The following is a 20,387-nucleotide window of genomic DNA, read 5'->3' as shown; positions in this document are numbered from 1 at the left end:
CAAGCAAAGCGCTGGTACTGAAGCCACAGAGGGCAGAATGAAGATTGGCATGTGGTTATAACCTGCATGTTTATGCCATGCGGGTTTAAGAAGACATTTTGAATTTATTCCCACAAAATAGACAGTGGTTCAAACTAAACTGTAAATTTAAATCCTCATGCTCAGACTGTGTGAGCATTAATATTTGAGGCAAAACAGACAAGAGATGGGAGTGAAGATGTGATGGGCACTTATCATTCGATTTGGACCATCAACGGTCTTTTGAGAGCCACTTACGTTAGTTCTCATCTTTGATTACAAGGCAAATTTCTTCTCCCAGGCAGATATTAACCCTGCTACATCTTCTCCCTCAGCTTAACTCAGTTTGAGATTTGACCGTTCATGGTCCTTATCATGCTGCTGGAGAGTAAAGTGACTGCAGAGTGTCTGCAGAAACATCAAGGAGCAACAGGGTGAGATACACGACACAAGAAAATAGGATAATATACATGTGTGTACATTTCTAAGAGTATACTCTTAGAAATAAAGGTGCAAACTAGAACCATAAAGGGTTCTTTGGCTTGCTTCTATAAAACCCTTTTCCCACCCAGGGGATTCTACAGAGAACCATTTATATTTTTATCTAGAATCCACCAATTGGGTTCTACAGAGACCTCTTTTGTTTTCTAAGGGTTTTATCTAAAACCCACCTAGAGGGTTCAATGAGAACTCTTTTATATTCCAAGGGAATTAACTAGAACCCACCCCTGAGGTCCTACGGGGAACCCTTTTATACTCCAAGGGTTTTATGTAGAACTCGCCAATGGGAATCCTCTTATATCATGAACACTTGATTAAAGAGTTCTTCAAGGTTTCAACAATTCTCAAAGACCTCTTACTTCCAAAAAGGGTAAAGTGTTCTTTGTCTTAAACAGAATCTTTGACAAACCCTTTCTTCAAAAAATGCTTCTCCAGAAGCAAATGGCTCTGGGTAGAACCTCAGACCCTTATTTCTAGGAGTGTATGTGTTGCTCTTTAAAGTTGCATTTCCTCACAAAGAATAAGAAACAAACAATGTATTGATACCTGTGTTTGTCAGTCCTTTATTTCTGCAGTGCTGCCTCATGTTGGCTGTTGAGCAGGATGAAAAAAAAATCTGACTTCTGTATTCCCTTTTTAGCTCTTTCTTGTGAAATGTATCTGACTGCCTCTCGGAAAACCACTTTTACATATTTATACTCCAAGGGAATTGTGGGAGAATGGGCATGTAGTGTCTATGGTGAATAGCATATTATTCACTTTGGGCCTGATTTATGATGTTACATATCTAAGCACTGGAGAAGTGTTGCTGGAAGCTTGTCTAGTCTGAGTCATGGGTTTTGTTGCCTGAAACAGCGTAAGACCGAAGACCCAGAAGAACACGCCTGTTCACTGCAGCAGAAAGTGGGGATTATGATCAATACAACTGTAAAGCCACATTTGACACTGACCGCCATTGAATTCCATCATTAATGAAGCTGTGGATTTCAGAAGTGGCTGTGTGAGATAAATAATGCAACACGGCCTATTTTCTTGTTTCTGATTATTTTTTTTCCCCCTGATTCTCTTTGTGTCTTCAGTGCCCTGTTATTTTCTGTAGCCCTGAAGATTTCTCACAAGAATATACTCACTCATATATTATGCTGCAGATATGAGTTTGTGTTCATTCCTACAACACAATACATGATCAACTAATATGCACAATAAATGTCCTGAGAAATCTTAACTTAACAACATTACATAAGATTTGGTATTTTTTAGGTTTTGGTAGACCGCCATCGTCAGTGTAGACAGCTGTGTATGTACATCCATTATGATTACATTACTTACTACATTACTTGGCTAACAGAGGGCAGCTCAGCGTCTTTTATTCCAGTGGCTAAAAGCCAGTCCAACATTTACTTTCGTCCATCAGCCTTTTGGTCTCAATTTTTCCTCTTCTTAGCTCAATCCATCAACATCCTCTTTCACACCGCCTCCACTCTACACCAGCGTTCCCCTCCCCCCCAGACCTAAACCGCTTCCTCTCAGCGGAACAAAGCACCTGTGCTAGAGGTGTAAACACCAAACCTACCCAGGTGGTCAGAGCTCTAAATCTGAGCAGTACAGCTATCTAGCTAACAGCAGCTTCATTAGCTGCAGTTTACTTCACTGTCCATTAAAAAAAATAAATCACAGAGAACTGAAATCAGAGGGGAAGCTATAAAACATTTTCTATGTAAAATACGATCCAAAACATGATATAAAGTGCTACGCACTTGTCATGACCTGGCTCCCAAAGTTACATGGTGTGAAAACAAGTGTACAGGCCACAGAGTGGGAATGACAGACACTATTATAAGTAAGTTTGAGCTGTTATTTTTAGGTGTAATAGTTACACATTGTTGCTTTAAAGCTTGATATAGAACGTAGTGCCACACATAAAAATGCTTTATTTGTTTTTGTTAATGATATACCACAACAAATAAATTAATTATGTTATGGTAGGATCTTTTCTTTGATCCACTGTCATCTGTCAAAGCTGCACAAATACGTACTTTTATATTTACAATGGCTCAAAGGACGACATATAATACAAAAGGAGTCACTGATAATAATGAGCTCATAGAGGGCTCATTATTTAGGTTTTATGGACCATAGCTCAAATGCCTGTATTCACTCTCACTGCTCTCATCAATGTAAAGTCCACTGTATGGTATGTCTGGTATGTCTAGCTTAAGAGCTAGACGTTATGTTCAGGAGTTGGCAGAGAGAAAAAACAGAGCTAAAAAGTTTAAATATTGGACTTAAATTTATCAAGTAGACAGAAACATGCCTCCAAATAAACACTTGCACTTTTTTGTGTCTGCTGGACGTGCAATAAGAAAATCTTTGCCAACTCAATGCTATTTCAACTTTAAAAGGTTAGTGATGTGTTTACAGTTTGTTCTGCTGCCAGAAGAGGCAAAACAAATGCATCAATATTCTTCAACCTATACCAGGACAGAATTTTAGTAACAAATGCTTTGTCGTGTTTTCCCATAGTGGCTTTACGTATCACTATTCATATCAGATGGTCACATCGGTAATCTCCACTTAACAACATAAATTCAAGCATAGAAGCTGTGGTATGTTTTAAAAGGTGACCTTTGTGAACCATTAATCTTACTGAAACCTAATCTTACCAGATCTATCTATCACTACTCAAAAGAGCCATTCCTATTTCCAGTGAATTGCTTGAAACCGCTAGAAATATCAGTTACCAAGACTCCAGTTCTTTGTGTTTGCACAATCCAGTAATAGACTTTGGGTTTTACCTTGACTGTGAGCTGATCTGTGTCGGGATGCCGTGCAGAGTCGCCACGGTAAACCAATAGTGAAGTCTGTTACAGGGGAGATCCTGTAGGAATTGCAATACAAGTTCACTGTTTTATTTACCTGGCTGCTTGTTTCTCTTCCCACGTACTGCATTGTGTTATCGCCATGGAAGGTTGTGTGCATGTGTGTGCGACCGTTTGTGCATTCGTGATTCGTCATGCACCTTGGGAATACACAGGGCTCAGGTTCATGTGCTTTCTTGTGTGTGCTTCTGTTTGTATTTGTGTATAATACTATCCCTGGAGTGAGCATCTACGACTCAAAGAACTCATTGAATGTTGAGAACAAAATGTGTGTCATTGCTAAAGCCTGTCCTCAGGAAAGAGAGAATGTTAACAAGTACTCTGCTCAGCGTGTGTTCTGTTAAGTACGCTTAGATATGTGTTTTAGATACATGTGAGGTTTGACTTTAGTTGTCTTTGAAGATAATCACCCATGTCCTCTCAGAACGTGCATTTTTATATTTTTGTGTATTTGTGCTTGGTGTGTGTGCTTCTGTGAAGGAAGATTATAAATGCCCTACAACTTTAGAACATTTTGTACCAATAGACTTTTACTGTTTCAGTTTTAAACCCTGAAGACATTGAGACATTACGTTCCCTCTTCACATTTTTCATGCTAGTTTTTCTAACATGGTTTTGATTTTAAGCAGAAAATAACGATTACAGGAATTTCTTGTAGGATCAAAACACCAAACATCAGTGGATTGCCCGTTCAGAATGTGCCTGTTTGGAAAAGGCCGATTGCTTGTCCTCCAGTATTGCTGCTTGCAGCCTTCTAAAGAACTGCTCACCCAAACACCTTTACACTTGACACTTGCATCCCCTTGCAGTGCTAGAGTATAAATGTCATTTGGGTGCAAAAACTCACAGAAAAAAAAAGCAAACCTACTGAATGGTGATGCTAAGGACCCAATTAAAGACAGACATTTCAAGTGAAAATAGGGACAAAACACACTGGACTCGCCTCAAAGCAGGTTGCGGTGACATGTCTAAAAGTCTCTCCGTGTTCAGCTCAGTACTTTTGTAGCTTCTAACTGAAACTCTGTGGCTTGAAGTTTAGTTTCTCTCCTGTGTCACTTTTCGTACTTTCAGGTATTTATTTTACTGTTTCATGTTCGAGTTCAGCTGGATAGCAGTCATGTTAAGTTACCACTGATGAAACCAAATATTTCCTGATTTCCTGCTTCATAATAAATGCTTTTAAATACCAAAATATTAGAATTAGACTAGTTAGAATTTGTAGGAAAGTGTTTATTCAGTGTTTATAGCTGCTCTACTCAGGCTCAGCTCATCTTCAGTTATAAAACACACCTTCAAGCAGGTCGCCATGTGGTAATGTGCTGGGCTGATGTGCCAAGTCAAACCAAGCCAGCACATGTATATGGAAAACGTTTATGGATCTCAAGAACTTCCTTGGGTCAGTGCACCCACCAAGTGTTTGTCGGATGAACAAGAAAGTTGAAGGACAGACATACATACATATACAGACAGAGACAGTAAAAGTGGTGATTGCTCCTGTATTTATTCTCTTCATTGACCCAACATATTGAAAATGTACCTTTAAGGACCCTGAGAGGCACTAAATAAGTTAGATATTGGGATGGCAGTAATGGTACATTATGGTTGATGCCGGGGTTGTCGACAAAAGTGTTCACACGTTTTTTTTTTTTCTTTGTCTTTGTGCCAGCTGTCTTAAGCTGTGTGTTGTAGAGGATTCCCATCACAAGAGGTGTGTAATTCCTTGCAGTACTCACCTCTCCTTTTGACAGTTTGGGAGTGCGCACATTGAGCTGCTGACAGCTATTTTAAACCTTCTGTAGTTGCAAGCAGATGTGTGCCTTGATATTACATAACAGATGAGTGCAGCATCCTAAATCTGTGTAATTTTTATATGCATTTAATATTATACTTTAAAGGGGCACTCCACTGATCTTACATGAGATCATTGTACTCATCATGGGAACTACACAACCTGTAAAAACAGTTATGTAATGCCTTCTGTTTTGCTCTTTTGTGTATAAATGTTGTTTTATTTTGGATTTGTAGACTAGGAATCTGTGACGGTCTGAGTTACAAACTAGAACTTGGAGATATGTGGGCATTTAAAAGACAGGGAGGGTTTAATAAAGAGACGCTATTAAGATGCATCATGGGAAGTTCCAGCTGTTCTGGAGCTCCACATATCTCAGTCTCTGCTGCTTTGATTTGGGCCGTTCCTTTTTTTAATCTCTTAGTCTCTTGTGCCTCCCCCGGCTTTATGTAAGAGCAATATCAAATCACTGAAGTACTCATTTAATATAATGATGATATGTCATTCCTATGGGAAATGCGTGATTACCCCTGGGCGTTGAAGGCAAATTGTCTATATATGCAGGTGTGCACTTGCTTTCACCTTCAGGTTGAAATGTTAAAGATAGAAAGAAGAAGCAATTTGGTGGTATTTTCCATCTTTCAGCACAGATTATTATTCTTCAGCAGCAGTAAGAATTTAATGGTGTGCATGTGTCTCTTGCCTCATTCGAGGAGAGTCTGTCCTTCTAGCTGGAGGACTTGGCTTCAGCTCCTGCGTTAACAATCCTCTGACCAGCTGAAGTGTCCTTAAGAAAGTCCCTGGACTCTTAGCGGCTCCGGAGAGGAGGCTGTAAAGCTGACAGTGCTATTCAGGCTCTTGTTGTTGATACTGCAGTAGCTACTGTTTATATTGGATTTATTTAACATTGTAATTGTTGCAGTGCCTCTACTCCGTTGTGACTGGCAGAATGTTAATAGAGCAATGACGGATAAGAATATCAGATTAAACCTCGTCTGCACTCGTAGAAATAAGGGTTCAGAAAAGGTTCTTCCTGGAGGGCTGAGGTTCTACCCAGAACCATTTGCTTCTGAAGAACCTTTTGTTGAAAGGGTTCATCAAGGGTTCCATTAAGACTGAAGATTCCATCAGTAATCCTTTTCATCAATAAAAAAGCGTTCTTTGAGGATTGTAGAATTTTTTTTAAAGAACTTCTTCTTTAAGGGATTGTCAAGGGTTCTTTTGACCATAATATAAAGGGTTCTTGGTAGAACCCCCTGGGCGGCTTCTTGTTACTACTTAGAAAGCTGTGTGTGAAACCATTACACCATAGAAAGGTCCTCTGTAAAACATCTCCTACAGGGTTTTGTGTCAAACCTTTCACAAATGGCTCAAGGTATAACCCTTTATGGTGGGTTCTTGGTAGAACCCTCTGTAAGGGTTCCAAGTGGAACTTTTGTTCTGCTATAGGGACAAGCTAAAGAACCTACTATACTTATAGTTAACACCTTTTTTTCTAAGAGTGTGAATGTGTGTGAAACTTATCAGCAAAATTGTTAATTGCCACTAATGTTTTGTACCGTGGAAATAAGAGACAATAAAATATTGTTCTGTGTCATAAACACATAAGACACATAAAATCTATGTACAAATCTCACATCTTTATTTAATCTTCCACAATTTTATAACATTTTTGTTTTGTTTTCTTGCTGTACAGACAAATTACTGGCTAATATGAGTACTGGTTTACGTAAACATAGATCAATTGCAGGCATATATGAAAACATATGCTACATTCATAGCACATTCACAAACGCACACACAAACAGAGGCATGCATGCACACACTCTACTAATGAGGATGGGAATCTCGCCGTCTTTCTGCTGTCATCCACGCCTGTATCCCTGCCACCAGCTGTCAGAAAAAGCACAAAGTTTGAAGTTTTATCTTTTATCCTTTCTCGATGCTGGACAGTGCCAGACAATCAAAGACAAAGTCACTTCTCACCATCATTTCAGTCCCTCTGTTCTCCTCTTCAGAGCACTCCACCATTATTTTCCCTCCCCCTCCAGTCTTCTGTTAGTTTCAGGTATCTTTATTTGAACCTCTGCCTATAGATGGGTACCGGAAACTGAATTCTCTCATCTGAGTATATGATGTACATATATACTGTAGCACAACAATAAATTGCAGGAACAGAAGGTGAGAGCTGTCATCAGTCTGCGCTCAACGTGAAAATGTTGAGGCACCAGTTTGTAATCAGCATGTATCTGTGTTGGTGTACCACAATGAACAGCCTGTGGAAACTTTATACCAACACAGTCTGTGTAAGGGGTGATTTCACCCAAATTAAAAAAAAAAAAAAAAAATCACCTACTTCTGGTGGTGTCTAGTGATGCAGTTTTTAATTACTAATATGCACATGTTTTGTGATGTTTACTCAATTAAACAGTAACATCTCACTCTAAAATCAGTGCTGTGTCACTCTGATGATCCACAAACTACAGACGTGTGTCCACTACTTAACAAAGCGTTCCACTGATTTTGCATTTCCCCCTGTCCCTCAGGGAAAATATATTACAAATTTGCAATTTTTCTATGTTATTAATGAAGAGATGCTTACCTGTCAGTATTATGTTCTAGTGCATAATTACATTCATACTAATTACAGTTATTCAGTTAAACAGATTGTAATATAAATGTGTTCAAGCTAAACTCTGCACATGAAAAATAACTTGGGCCTATTTTTATTAGCCAAATAAAACTTTAAGTTTCAAAACATCAGCTTCAGCAGAGCCCAGTATTATGGCCAAATGTGTAAATAGGGAAGAAGGAAGAACTGTTATGTATTTTTGAAAGAGAGCTTACTTTGACTTGGGACAACAGAGCAGCCCAGAGATGCCAGATTTGTACTTGCTGTGTAGAAATAATTTTTTTTACATTTGGCTTAACCAACAAAGTCCAATTATTTTCTGTCTTTCTTAGTAACAACTGGCAAATTCGCCCAAATCACTTGTCTTGCTTTGCTTTTTTTTTTTACTGTAAGAACCTCTTAAATCTTATCAAATCTTATTTTCGACTTGTCTTTTGTTTAACCAGCTAAATCCTGGGCTGTGCAGTTTGTTGTTTAACAACTACCCCGCAGCAAAGTTAAAACCACCTTCTCCCAAAGAGATTTTCATTGGATTCTGAAGGACCTTGATCCCAATGTAGTCCTCTACCACAGACCTGCAATGGAAAGTTTTAATTGGGAGAAGACGACAGAGGCCCTGGTCAGACCTGGTGTTACCATGTGTCCGTGGTGATCTGATCACAAGTGGACAGCTCTGACAATGTGTTATTAAGATGCATCTCCAGATTCGTCCTCAGTGAACACTTGTAATCAGATCTCACCTCCCCACTCTATATGCAAATAAACACTGGGGCTTTTCTGTTGCTTGAATGTCCATTTGGCCCGTTATTTGTTCCTTTTTATTAAGTTCAGCGCCACACTAAACTCCTCTATCACAACACAAAATGAGCCTCGTGTTTTACCTCAGAGAGAGAAAAGCTCTGTGGTGCACTGGGATTTTATCGCTTAACTATGATCAGGACAATGCACACTTTTACTTTTTCTGACTGTACACAAGTTTATGTTTTTACATCACAGCTGACGAAGAAATACATTTATTGCAGAGCCAGAGCGAGAACAAAATCTCTCTCCTGTCTGCTTTTCTCAGCAACACATTGTTTTTCAATGGAAAGAAACAATGTATTGCATTAAATGCCAAATTTACAAGAAGGCACGAATGATTAAGAATTTGCCAAAGCTGTTTTACTTCCCCACTCTATATGCAAATAAACATATTTGCACAATATGCTGGTGTTTTTAACCTGCTGAGGCAAACTGACACAATGTTTTTCCTACAAAGACAGACATTAATTAATATATAACACTTGCTGAATTCACAAGAAGGCCCAAATAATTAAGAATATGTCATAGAGAGCATTTCACAAAGTTTCTTAAGTTTCTCCTCACTCATCAACTCAAAATAATGAATTTTTTTAATGGAGTCTGGAGTTACTAGTGTCTTCTCGCACAGCTGCAGGTAAAAAAGTCCATGTACAATTTGCATTACAATGAAACATGTCATGTATTTAGAGGATATCAGTTAAGTAGGCAGTCTATCAGTGTGTGTTCACACTGCTGAAACAATGTGGTCACATGCTGCCGAGACCACCTCTGAATGCCCTCTGAGTAATTGTATCTCAAATGCGTCCTGGGTGCATTCAGACCTGTACTCAGAGCTGTCCACTTGTGATTGGATCTTTCAAGACGCCATAGTTCCGATGGATAATCCAGAATAGCAGAGACACTGATTCTGAAAAGATGTTTTGCCTATGAATTTTAAAATGAAAACTTAATTCTTTCACGTCTGTTATACTGAGGAACTGAAATCACAGAGACAGATATCTCTAAATCCAAAACTATCTGCAGAGGTAAGCAAGATTAAAACAGTTTCTAATATATTTGAGGCAGGTTTTAATGTTGCCCAGTGTAGCTTCCACCTGCCTCTCCATGATGTGGAGATTTCTTCTTGAACAGCCGACAGGCCCTCCGTGAAACTGAACAGAGAGACACACATCAGCTCTATCTCTCTCTATGAGATGTCTGTCTTCCTTCCCTCTCTCTGTTGCTTCCAGCAGCAGGTCAGTGGGTAACAGAAAAGCAGCCCTGTGCCTTCACACAGTAGCATCTCTGTTGTAGTTTGGACTCTGACCCACATCAGCTGCTGGCTGCTCCTCTAATTGCGCGACACTGTGACACTTTGCCTCGCTCCTTCCTGAGAGAGACAAGACAAGGCAAGACAAATAAAGCCGGGCACCTGTTCCCTTTGTGTCTTAATATCGTGCTCCACTGACCCCTGTGTTTGTGCGTGTTTTTTTGTCTCTCCTGCAGTGGAGCGATGCATGAGTGTGATGCAGTCCGGGACACAGATGGTGAAGCTGAAGGCGGGATCCAAAGGGCTGGTGAGACTCTTCTACCTGGATGAGCATCGCTCCTGCATCCGCTGGAAGCCCTCACGCAAGAGTGAGAAGGCCAAGAGTGAGTATGCATGAACACCCGCACACCAGCATTAACACACAGCTATAATAGCACATGCACACACTCTTCTTTTGTCACTGTCCTGCTGTCTCTCATACACTGCTGCAAATGATAAACATAATTTCAATCAGGAGAGACTTGTCCTGAGTGTATAAAATATATTTATTTGACATGTGCACACTTTAGACAGAAATGTGAAAGGTTTTTTGTGGTTAGATTTTATCGTGACATCATCATGTATAAGTGGGCAGTGAAGCTGTGATTAGTAAAGGAAACCCCTCGATGGAGTCTAGACTGGTGGTGGTGGTGATGGGATGGCTGAAGATCTGGATGAAATGAGGGCTAGACATCTGATGAGCTCAGCCTGGGAACTGAATTAGAAGAACTAGAGGAGAATGGGGTTGAGGAGGGTTAAAAAAAATCTGTGCAGAAATGACAGCAGCAGAGAGGAGAACAGATTTAAAGTTTTGACACAATGACATGATTGGCTGATAGAGATTGTGGCCACATCTGGTTAGTTGACTTTAAGAGTGAATGCCCATAGATAGCTGATCGAGAATAAGTGTGTGTGTGTGTGTGTGTGTGTGTGTGTGTGTGTGTGTGTGTGTGTGTGTGTGTGTGTGTGTGTGTGTGTGTGTGTAAGGGAAAGGGGTGTAAGGGAAAGACAGTTAGGGAAGAATGAGGCATGAAGATAGTCTTCCTGATTGAACTTAGGCTGAGCTTCATAATTACCCTTCTTTATTACAATCATTCAACATCATTTAATCATTTTCTGTCGCACTGATGAAGCTGAAAGAGCACTCACACTGATTTCATACATAAAGATCAGTTAGCTCATCATGAAAAGTAGCACTCAGACTGTAAAACTACTGTTGTTTGATGTGTCTTTTGTGGCTCTAGTCAGTGATTTTGGAGACTCCAAATTTATAACAGTTACGAACTGGGGTTGTTGAAAAACAATGACGGTGAAAAAAATTATGGAGTTGCATCATGGGAATTGAAGGTTCCAGCATTTTTGGATCTTGACCAATACTAGGAACTAAAAATCAGGATATCTCAGCATTTGCTTCTTTTATTTTAATCACATTTTTTTTTTAATTTGTCTCTTCCAAGTCCCCCACTAGTTATAAGTCACTGGAGAATCCCTTTAATTTCGGTGATGAGTCAGGGTATTTTTCTAAAAAGGATTCTTAGGACCATATAGTATTGTTTTCTGTTGGGTTGACACTGTGATTGACATAAGTTAGGTAGCAAACTCCACACCATTTATGTTAAATTGAATGTTAAATTGTTGTTATGTTAAATTGAAACTTACAGCGTGTAGGGTGATAAATAAATAATAATAACACAAATTAAAAAAAACAACACACATTAGCAACAGTCATTGTCCGGCTGATCTGCTCCCACAAATAGAGTTTTCTCTCTCTGAGTTTTTGTCTGGAATACTGTAAAGCCTAGGATAGAGAGACATGGCCAGAACTAGCTTCTTCTCCATCTCCTCGGTTACCAGGGTAACAACTTCTGGTATGATTGGTTGCCTTAAAAAAAAAAAAAAAAAAAATCAACATTGATTACTGCAGAGGCTCTGTCCTCATTCAGAACAACTGAAAAAAGATGCTAGTGCTCAGAAGCACTAAAAACATGACCAGTCCACAACAAAATCCTAGGTAAGACAAACTAATTTGAAAGAGAAAACGTAAAATTGCGCATCGTAAGCATCTGTGTGATGTGATGAGTGAACTTTGATGAGTGCACTGTTGTCATAACTGGTAGAAATGATGGCCAAAACTACAAAAAGGCAAAAGTAAATTAAGAGTGAGTTGGAATTATTCTTTATACTTACATAATAACACTAATACTTTTATTTTTGAAGCACATATCATGTTACAAAGTGCTTTGCAGATTGTCTCCACCTCCTCCTCTTTTTCCTTGAATGTCGGCTGAATTTCCGAAATGTGAGTCAGCCACTCTGCTGTGGCGCGGTGGGGATTATCATTATATGTTTCATGGCCCCCTCAGAGCATCATTGTCACTTTTTTTTGCTCGACTGCTTCTATGTATCAACCTACTGAAGCATTCAACTGTCTATGGACCTGTCCTTACATGTGTTTAAATTGCAGAGTGTGTATGCATTAGATAAGCTTCTTAGATCCTCTCCATTGACACGATTAAGAGAAACAGAGAAACACACACCAGCCGCCCATTTCTTTCTTTGAATGTGTGTGTGTGTGTGTGTGTTATCTGTCTGAGCAGAATCAAAATAAGGCTGCCATATTGTTATTTTCAGTCAGAGCGGAATTTCAGAGATGAGATTATGTAAAAGGATGAGAGAACTGAGTGTAATGGGAAAATGGACGTGGATAATTTTAGAATGGATTACGGAAAAGTATTTTGGGGAAAACCATCATTAATGCTTTAATCAATTAATTAAACTTCATGGTGTTTCCCAAAGCATAAAGGCTGGTTGTTGTGAGGAAAACACATTAGTGCATTGATTTGGTTTATTATGAATTGTTTTTAACTGAATTTGTCACCTTTAACAGCTCGTTAATGCATCTTACTTGAGACACAAACTGTAAGGAGAAGATTGAGCATATATGTGTAAATATGTAGGACAGGACACACTTTACTGCAGGCTGTTTCTTTTTCCGAACAAAGAATCAAAGATAGCTGAGTTTATACTCCAATCTCATTAGACCGTGATACACTCTGAAGCCTTTAGGAACTTGTCTTTGTATTTTTACACACGATAGAGAAAAGCAGAAAAAGTGCAGAACCCAGATAATTTCGGTCATGGTTATTTTTAAAACTGCTATGCAAGTTTTCTCATATTTTACACTGACTGATTATTCTGCTTTCTTTATTCCTCTGTCATTATACTGCGTTGGGAATTGTTAAGCACTTTCTTGCAGTATTAAAGAATAAGGTTGGTGTTGTTCTATATTTTCGCTATTGTCAGCAAATCATAGGAAAAGACCAAAAACCAACAATGTTTTAGTCTGTCTCTCAACACATTCTGGTTTCCCCACCCTGCCTGTGGCTCTCGGCCCCAAATGAACATGAAATCTGTAAAAACAGACATCAGACACATAGCCTAGTTTCACTTTTTACAGAGTTTTTAGCAACACTATTCAAACTGGAGTAAATTTCATGCATTTTAGGGGGCTATTTTCAGCTGTGGAATACAGGGATAGTTTGGATTTTTTGGGGTGAGGTTGTGTCAGAATTAGAATCAGATATAGTTTATTGACATTGTTAATATTACAGGTACTTATAAGGTACTTACCCATAGTCAGTGTATTACCCACAGTAGATGTCTGTCCACAGTTTGGAGAAGCAGCAGGAGTACCATCTGCTGCGGTCAGGGTCAACAGCAAAACGTATTTAAGGAAATTAAAATTAGGCCCACTTAAAAAAAATCAGTATCAGTTATAATTTGAATATTTTCACCGATTTCCCTTGCTGTCAGACAGTCTTTTCTAATGACAAACCACTGTTATATGTCAGTTAAATATATTTCGTTCACTCAGAATCCAGTCTCTCCTGATTGAAATATTGCTCTCTTTCGCTCAATCAGGCTCCTTTGCCAAAAAACAGTATTTTTTACCTTTACCCTAAACACAGGGGGTTGCTGGTTTGCCTCAATCTGTTTGCGCTGACTTCAGTGAATCAGAACTAAACCTTTAAAGTCACACAATAACACAGACTAACAGACTGAGGCAACAGTAGTTCAGCAAATCCTGTGTTCTGTGAGGTGAAATGACTGATTTTGCCAGTGAAGTCTGGCTGGTTTGAAGAGAGTGAAATATAAAAGCAAGGTAAAGCAGTGAAATTATACTGACTGAGGCGTACACTTAAACTGATATTGATTTATTTAATGCCTAAAGTATGTTTTGCTGCTGACCCTGTCCACAGCACTACATTGCTTAGCTTCATAAACCAGTACTCCTGCAGCCTCTCTAATCTGGGTTTGTACCAGCCACCACCTCCTGACTATGGATAAATACCTTATACAACCCCACATCAAATAATTTGAACTACTCCTTTAATACTCATTAGTAGTATTAGGAATTTCTTCAGCTACACAGTGAATTTTTAAAACAAATAAACAAAAAATACCTAGAATATCGCCATCATTTTAAGTCATTTTTACTAATAATCAGACTGGTGCTTTTCTTTTCCATCACATCTCCTCTCTCCCTCAGTCACCATTGATTCGCTGTACAAAGTGACAGAGGGTGGTCAGTCAGACGTCTTCCACCGGCATGGAGACGGCAGCTTTGACCCCGCCTGCTGTTTCACAGTTTACCACGGAAACCACATGGAGTCCCTCGACCTGGTGACGTCAAATGCAGAAGAGGCCAGAACCTGGATTACCGGCCTCCGTTACCTGATGGCTGGGATCAGTGATGAGGACTCGCTGGCCAAGCGGCAGCGTACACACGACCAATATCCTTTAAACAAACAGCTACGTACAAATCACTGTGGTTGGGTGAAATGCTGCCAATTTTATAAGACGGAGAACAATTTTGTGTTTATGTTATTTTGTTAAGAGAGTTTTTCTCAGCTCAGAAAGAAGCACTCACAATATGAGTTGCACGTTTTTCCACTAATAAAAATAGAGTGCACTCACTCAAACACACTCTCAAAACAAACATGCAATGCTACTATGGCAAGTAGCATATTATATTATTTTATTATTGTTTCATTCTCAGAGAGTCAGGGGTGTTTGTGCACGCTCAGTGGTTCAAAGGAGAGCAACATCCCTGTTAATATTAAATTGAGCTGAAATAGTTGAAATTATACAGACACGTTTTACATACACGTGGTACACACTTTATTTTCCTTAATAGGTGTGTGTGTGACGTGGCTGAAGCAGACATTTGAGGAGGCTGATAAGAACGGAGACGGACTCCTGAACATCGAGGAGATCTATCAGCTTCTCCACAAGCTGAATGTCAATCTGCCTCGCAGGAAGATCAAACAAATGTTTCAGGTCAGTATATGAAGCCACTTTAATTTATTTACTGCTAAATCCAATACTTTATCTTAAGATAGATACATCTGAACAGTACAAAAAGCAGACTGAGACAGATATTCACATCTCACTTCTATTATCTATTGCATTTTTGAGGCATCACCATATCAGTGAATAGAAATTCTTTATCAAATCATTTACATAACACATATCAAGCACAATTAAATAAGAAAGAGGCTTGCTTTAACTTGAACATATTAAATTCCTCATGTATAAATATTCAAGATCACTGACATCACATTGCTCTTGATTTTTTTTTATTTTTATGTGCATTTGTGTAATTCAAATAAATGCACAAGAAATATTTCATATGTTCATAGGTGAGAGAGACACTTTTAGAGGAAAAGGATGAAGTGGTGTGAGGAGAGGACTTCAATTTTTAAAACAGGAGCCACATCTAGTAATGTCAGAAATCCTCATACAGTGTCTGTCTTTTCTAACGTTGCCTGTGGTGTGCAGGAACACAGTGCAATGTTTAACGCCTTTAACAATATTCTCAACATTCCTCACTTTCTTCCTTTATCTGTTGACCACAAACACAAATTCGTACAAGTAAGTACAAGAAAGTATGCTGGCTCTGACAGCTAATGGGGAGCAGGTGTACAGAGAGGTGACTGGGGAAATTGTAGGAAGACTGGGTTACCAACTGGGTAAAATAAGCAACTGCCACAGGGCCCCAAACCCCCGAAGGACCCCCAAAACCACACTGTGGTTCACTTGGGTTTTGATCATTTTGAGAGTGACCCTGTTTCAAAATCTAGTTTCAAGACCTTAATGGGATAGTTAGGATTTTTTTGACGTGGGGTTGTATGAGGTACTTATGCATAGTCAGGGTGTTACCTACAATAGATGGCAGGTGACACAACCCCAGTTTGGAGAAGCAGTAGGAGTGCTTGTGTAGGAAGCTAAGCAATGTATTGCTGTGGAAAGCATTTGCAGCTATATCTATTTTAGCCACTTAAAATAAGCTATTTTCACAATATTTTCCCAGCTGTGCCATCAGTCTTCCTATTTCAATGGGAAATAGCTGTTATATAAGGTAAATATGGCTCTCTACAAAGCAACCAAACTTCTTTGGCAAAATCAGTCATTTTAGCTTGAAGAATATGGGTGTTACTGGTCAACCCCTGCCTCGATCTGTTAGTTTTGATGAATTTGAACTAAAACACCAAAGTTGCACAATAACACAAGTAAATTACGAGATCGACACAGCGGAAGACCAGCAACTCTAGTGTTCTGTGTGGTAAAATTATTGTCTTTGTCAAGGAAATCTGTTTGGGTTAGAGAGACAGACATTATATAACAGTAGTTTCCCATTGGAAAAGGTTATTTGACAGCAAAGTAAAATAGTAAAAATAAACTATCCAAACAAAGAGTCCCCTAAAAGCCTCCTCTTCTCCATCCAAAGTAGTTTAGCATTGATTCAGTGGATTTTAATCTCCTCGTGGGCTAATCTGTAATTTAGCACCATGAAGTAATTCACTCTTTGGGTTTAGTTCAGATAGGAAATGTCATTAATTCATCTCTCTCCATGTAAGCACTGGCAGACAAGAGCATTTCCACCTGAACAGCTTGTGCAGCTGCTTAAAATGCCATAAATCTCTTTGTTTCTGTCCATGCATTTCTGATGAAGTCCGTCACAGTGATTTATCCTGCTGCTTGTGTGTAAGATTCTGTCTGCGATCGAGTCCCGAAATGCACACAGCAAGCTCATTATGGGAGTGTGATGGAGGCATTAGTTGGTATTATTAGATTTGGTGTGGATGGAGTCGAATGGGCCCTCGTGAGATCCAGGTAATATGAGACGCTGGATCCCAGAGAGCGGGAGGTGGCAGGATATGACGAGAAGCAAGCTGTGTGTGTCCTCAGGCAACATGTTGTGAGATATGAGGTTAGGGAAGAGAGAAATTGGTTGCGGGGGTAATGTGTTTGTGTCATAAAGACTGCTACAGTGTGTGTGCTTGTGTGTGAATTTGTATCAGAGTGAAAGAAGCATGACGAGAAGATGAGGCAGCTGTTCCCCTTTGCACACCATCGTACGTCCTCTCATTAGACTATAAGCTTTGGCCAATATATTGGCAGGGCTGATACTGGCTGATCACTTACAGTTTTGGGGCAAATAATAAAGCCTGGCAGACACAGAAGCTGCAATAGTGTTTGTTCGGAGCAGCAACTAAACATTTTTCACATTTATCAAAAAAAAAGTTATTTCTGTGAGATAATTTAAACCAATTTCTTGCCATTTTACTGTCACTATTTTCCATAAATGTAGCAAGATAGCTAGCTGTCTATAACAAAATGACATCCCCATTCTCCCTACTGAGCTCTGATTGGTCGGGTCCAGGGGAGGAAACAGTCAACGATACCAGACGTATTTGAATTGGTAACGAAACTGTAGATGTGGGCAGCAATTTAGAGGTCTGGAACCATATTGTTGAATATATGAAAAGAAATTGCAGTGCTGTAAACCAGTGATACAAATAAAGGTCCCATTTTATTCAGCGCAGCAGAGCCGTTCCACTGAGCCAACATGGACAATGGCAGCACCCTGACACTTTTTGACCTGAATGAAACAGAACCATAATTAGTATCATTGAGGACACCTGTATTTAGTTATTACATGTCAAAACAGCTGTTGTGAAAAACAACAATTTACACATCATCAGCACAAAAATAAACCCATCCTTGCATTCACATTGGGAAGTATTGAGCCAGTAGGACACACAACATTAATCAACAATGAGAGGCAGAGGAGAGCTCAAATATATTTGTTATTTTTTCTTAATTCAGATGCAGTATACGGACATAATTTCTGGTGAAGTGTACAGCAAAGTATTAGCCATGTATATTTATGGTTATTATTATCACTGATTATCATTTTTTTTGTTTAACACACAATTTTAGGGTTTGTTTGTTTATGGGTTGCATTTATGTGAAATAAACTATTTATTACATTGACAAATTTTTACTATTCTCAATACCACACTATATTGATATCTGTTATGGCCTGCCAAATGTAGGAAGGGTCGACTTCTCATCAGCATTAGTATCATATTCAAGACAAACTATATCACTACGTGTTCAGTGGAGTATTTTAAGTAACCGCAGAAGTTTCTGTCTGTTGTTTCAGATGAATACGGTGTGAATCACACCACAACTGAATTTCACTTAACCTGTTTTTGTAGTTTTGGCATAACGGGTAGGCGATTTTAGGAGGATTACACGTCTCCTTGTTAACAAAATAGCCAAAATGCATTCCCCTTCTTAACCTGCTATCCCGGCTCTCCATCCTCCTAGTAGCAGAGAGAGTGCAGGGGCAGATGGGTTGCGTAGTTGAATATGTTGGTCTAGTCTGCCTGACTCATTGATCCTTTATGCGACAGATGTTTGTGCAATTTAAAATCTACGGCCTCGACCATGGCTCTCAAATACCAGCAGCCTAACTATGCTGTGTATTGATAAATAGACTACTGGTACCTGTAGTATTCCTATATCATTCAGTGGTGTCTGTGCTGCTGAAAAAATGCTCCCACTGAGGCATCCCCGACTGGGTATAACCATCAAAATGTAATAACTTGAGATGTGTCACTGATGACAAATCACTTCCTCACACCTCACAGGAAGCAGACACAGACGACCAGCAGGGCACGCTGACATACGAGGAGTTCTCCGTCTTCTATAAGATGATGTCCATGAGACGGGATCTGTTCCTGCTGATGATGGCCTACAGCGACAGGAAGGACCACCTGACAGCTGAGGAGCTTGCCAACTTCCTGCGCAACGAGCAGAAGGTGAGAGGTCACACTTACCTCGAGTCTGAGCCAATAAAATGCTCTGTCGGCGACGTTAAACCCTTAGTGATGAGATGTCCAAACTGTGCTTTCTCTCAAATGAGCTGTTTAAATTTAAGATCCGGCCACAGAAAGGGACAGATTATGTCCCTGTTCTTCCTCTCCTTAGTCTAACACGTAACTGCCTCTGTCTCAGCTGTCTGCCCAGAGGAATCTGCTCCACTAAGCCAATCTATCACTCCTAAAATTGGTTTATCTCATGGGTGCCCTTTTCTTGTTCTGTTCTCTTTGCTCTTTTTTCTTTCAGTGTTTTCCTTTGTGTCTCTGACACACTCTTTTCTCCGTTACACTGCAATGGTGTCATTTTTCATCATGCTGTATTTATCGTCTCCCGCCTGCGATGCTCGACACAGGACTGTTTTCAGGCTGTTGCTTGTTTGACATGGTTGACAATTAAATTAATAGCAACACAAATGTGTGATAAAAATGGGAAATTACTCTGACTTCATTTAGCATTTAAACTGGGATTAAACCATTATTTTCTGTACCACAAAGAGTCTAAGCAAGGCCTTTACATGTGTTTTGTTCATCTTTGTTATTCTATAGATGACCAATGTGACTCCAGAGTATGTTGCAGAAATCATTGACAAGTTTGAGGTGTCTGACGAGAATAAACAAAAAGGTGTCATGGGGATTGAAGGTAAGGTATTTAATTTTCACTCTCCCACTTTCTTTTTTCATCTTGCGCCAGTCATTCTTTCTCTTTTCCCCTTCCTGTTGCCAAAGGTGTAGGATTCACTTCAACATAACAGACACATATTAAGTGGGGGTCCTCCTACAGCAAATTTTGATTGTCAGATACTTAATTTCCTGCATTCTGGTGTATTTTATGAATTGATTTGTGCATTTTCTGCATCAGTTTATAATTTAAATGTTTTATTAATGTAAAGAAAAACTCAAAAATTTAGGCTCCAGGTGACAGTTCAAAATATTATGAAATATAATGTGGTAAGGTTCTCAGGTAAGTGTTTTTGTCCAAGTAAAAGTCTTAACTTCTTTCATGTTTTTATGAAGAGGAACAAATGCACATGTTCTGAATAATAAGGGCCCCTATTACCCAAATCTACATCTATTGCTGCAGCTATCACACCTTCAGTTTGCAAAGTACGCAAAACCAAAAATGAATAGTTTATACCATTATGAGTTTGTTCAAGAGGTGTCAACATGCAAGAGCAGAATCAAACAGATTGTGTGGCTTATAATGACAAATTGGGCAGTACACAAAATAAATGGGATTTGTTCACAC

The 20,387-nt window shown here is 39.3% G+C and overlaps 1 protein-coding gene across 5 annotated transcripts in view; it reads left to right on the top strand.

Moving 5' to 3' along the window:
- The window catches only part of plch1 (phospholipase C, eta 1), an 85,287-nt gene that overhangs the window by 26,673 nt on the left and 38,227 nt on the right, over positions 1–20,387 (top strand). For all 5 annotated transcript variants that reach the window (XM_084717854.1, XM_084717853.1, XM_084717856.1 and 2 more), the window contains 5 exons: positions 10,106–10,252; positions 14,458–14,701; positions 15,119–15,248; positions 18,911–19,081; positions 19,688–19,781. In XM_084717854.1, coding sequence (XP_084573980.1) covers positions 10,106–10,252; positions 14,458–14,701; positions 15,119–15,248; positions 18,911–19,081; positions 19,688–19,781 — 786 coding nt within the window. The remainder of the gene's footprint in view (positions 1–10,105; positions 10,253–14,457; positions 14,702–15,118; positions 15,249–18,910; positions 19,082–19,687; positions 19,782–20,387) is intronic.

The sequence above is a fragment of the Lutjanus erythropterus genome, chromosome 4 (assembly GCF_056507025.1).
Source record: "Lutjanus erythropterus isolate fLutEry1 chromosome 4, fLutEry1.hap2, whole genome shotgun sequence".
Taxonomy (NCBI): domain Eukaryota; kingdom Metazoa; phylum Chordata; class Actinopteri; order Lutjaniformes; family Lutjanidae; genus Lutjanus; species Lutjanus erythropterus.
This window is presented reverse-complemented; position numbering and strand designations above follow the sequence as displayed.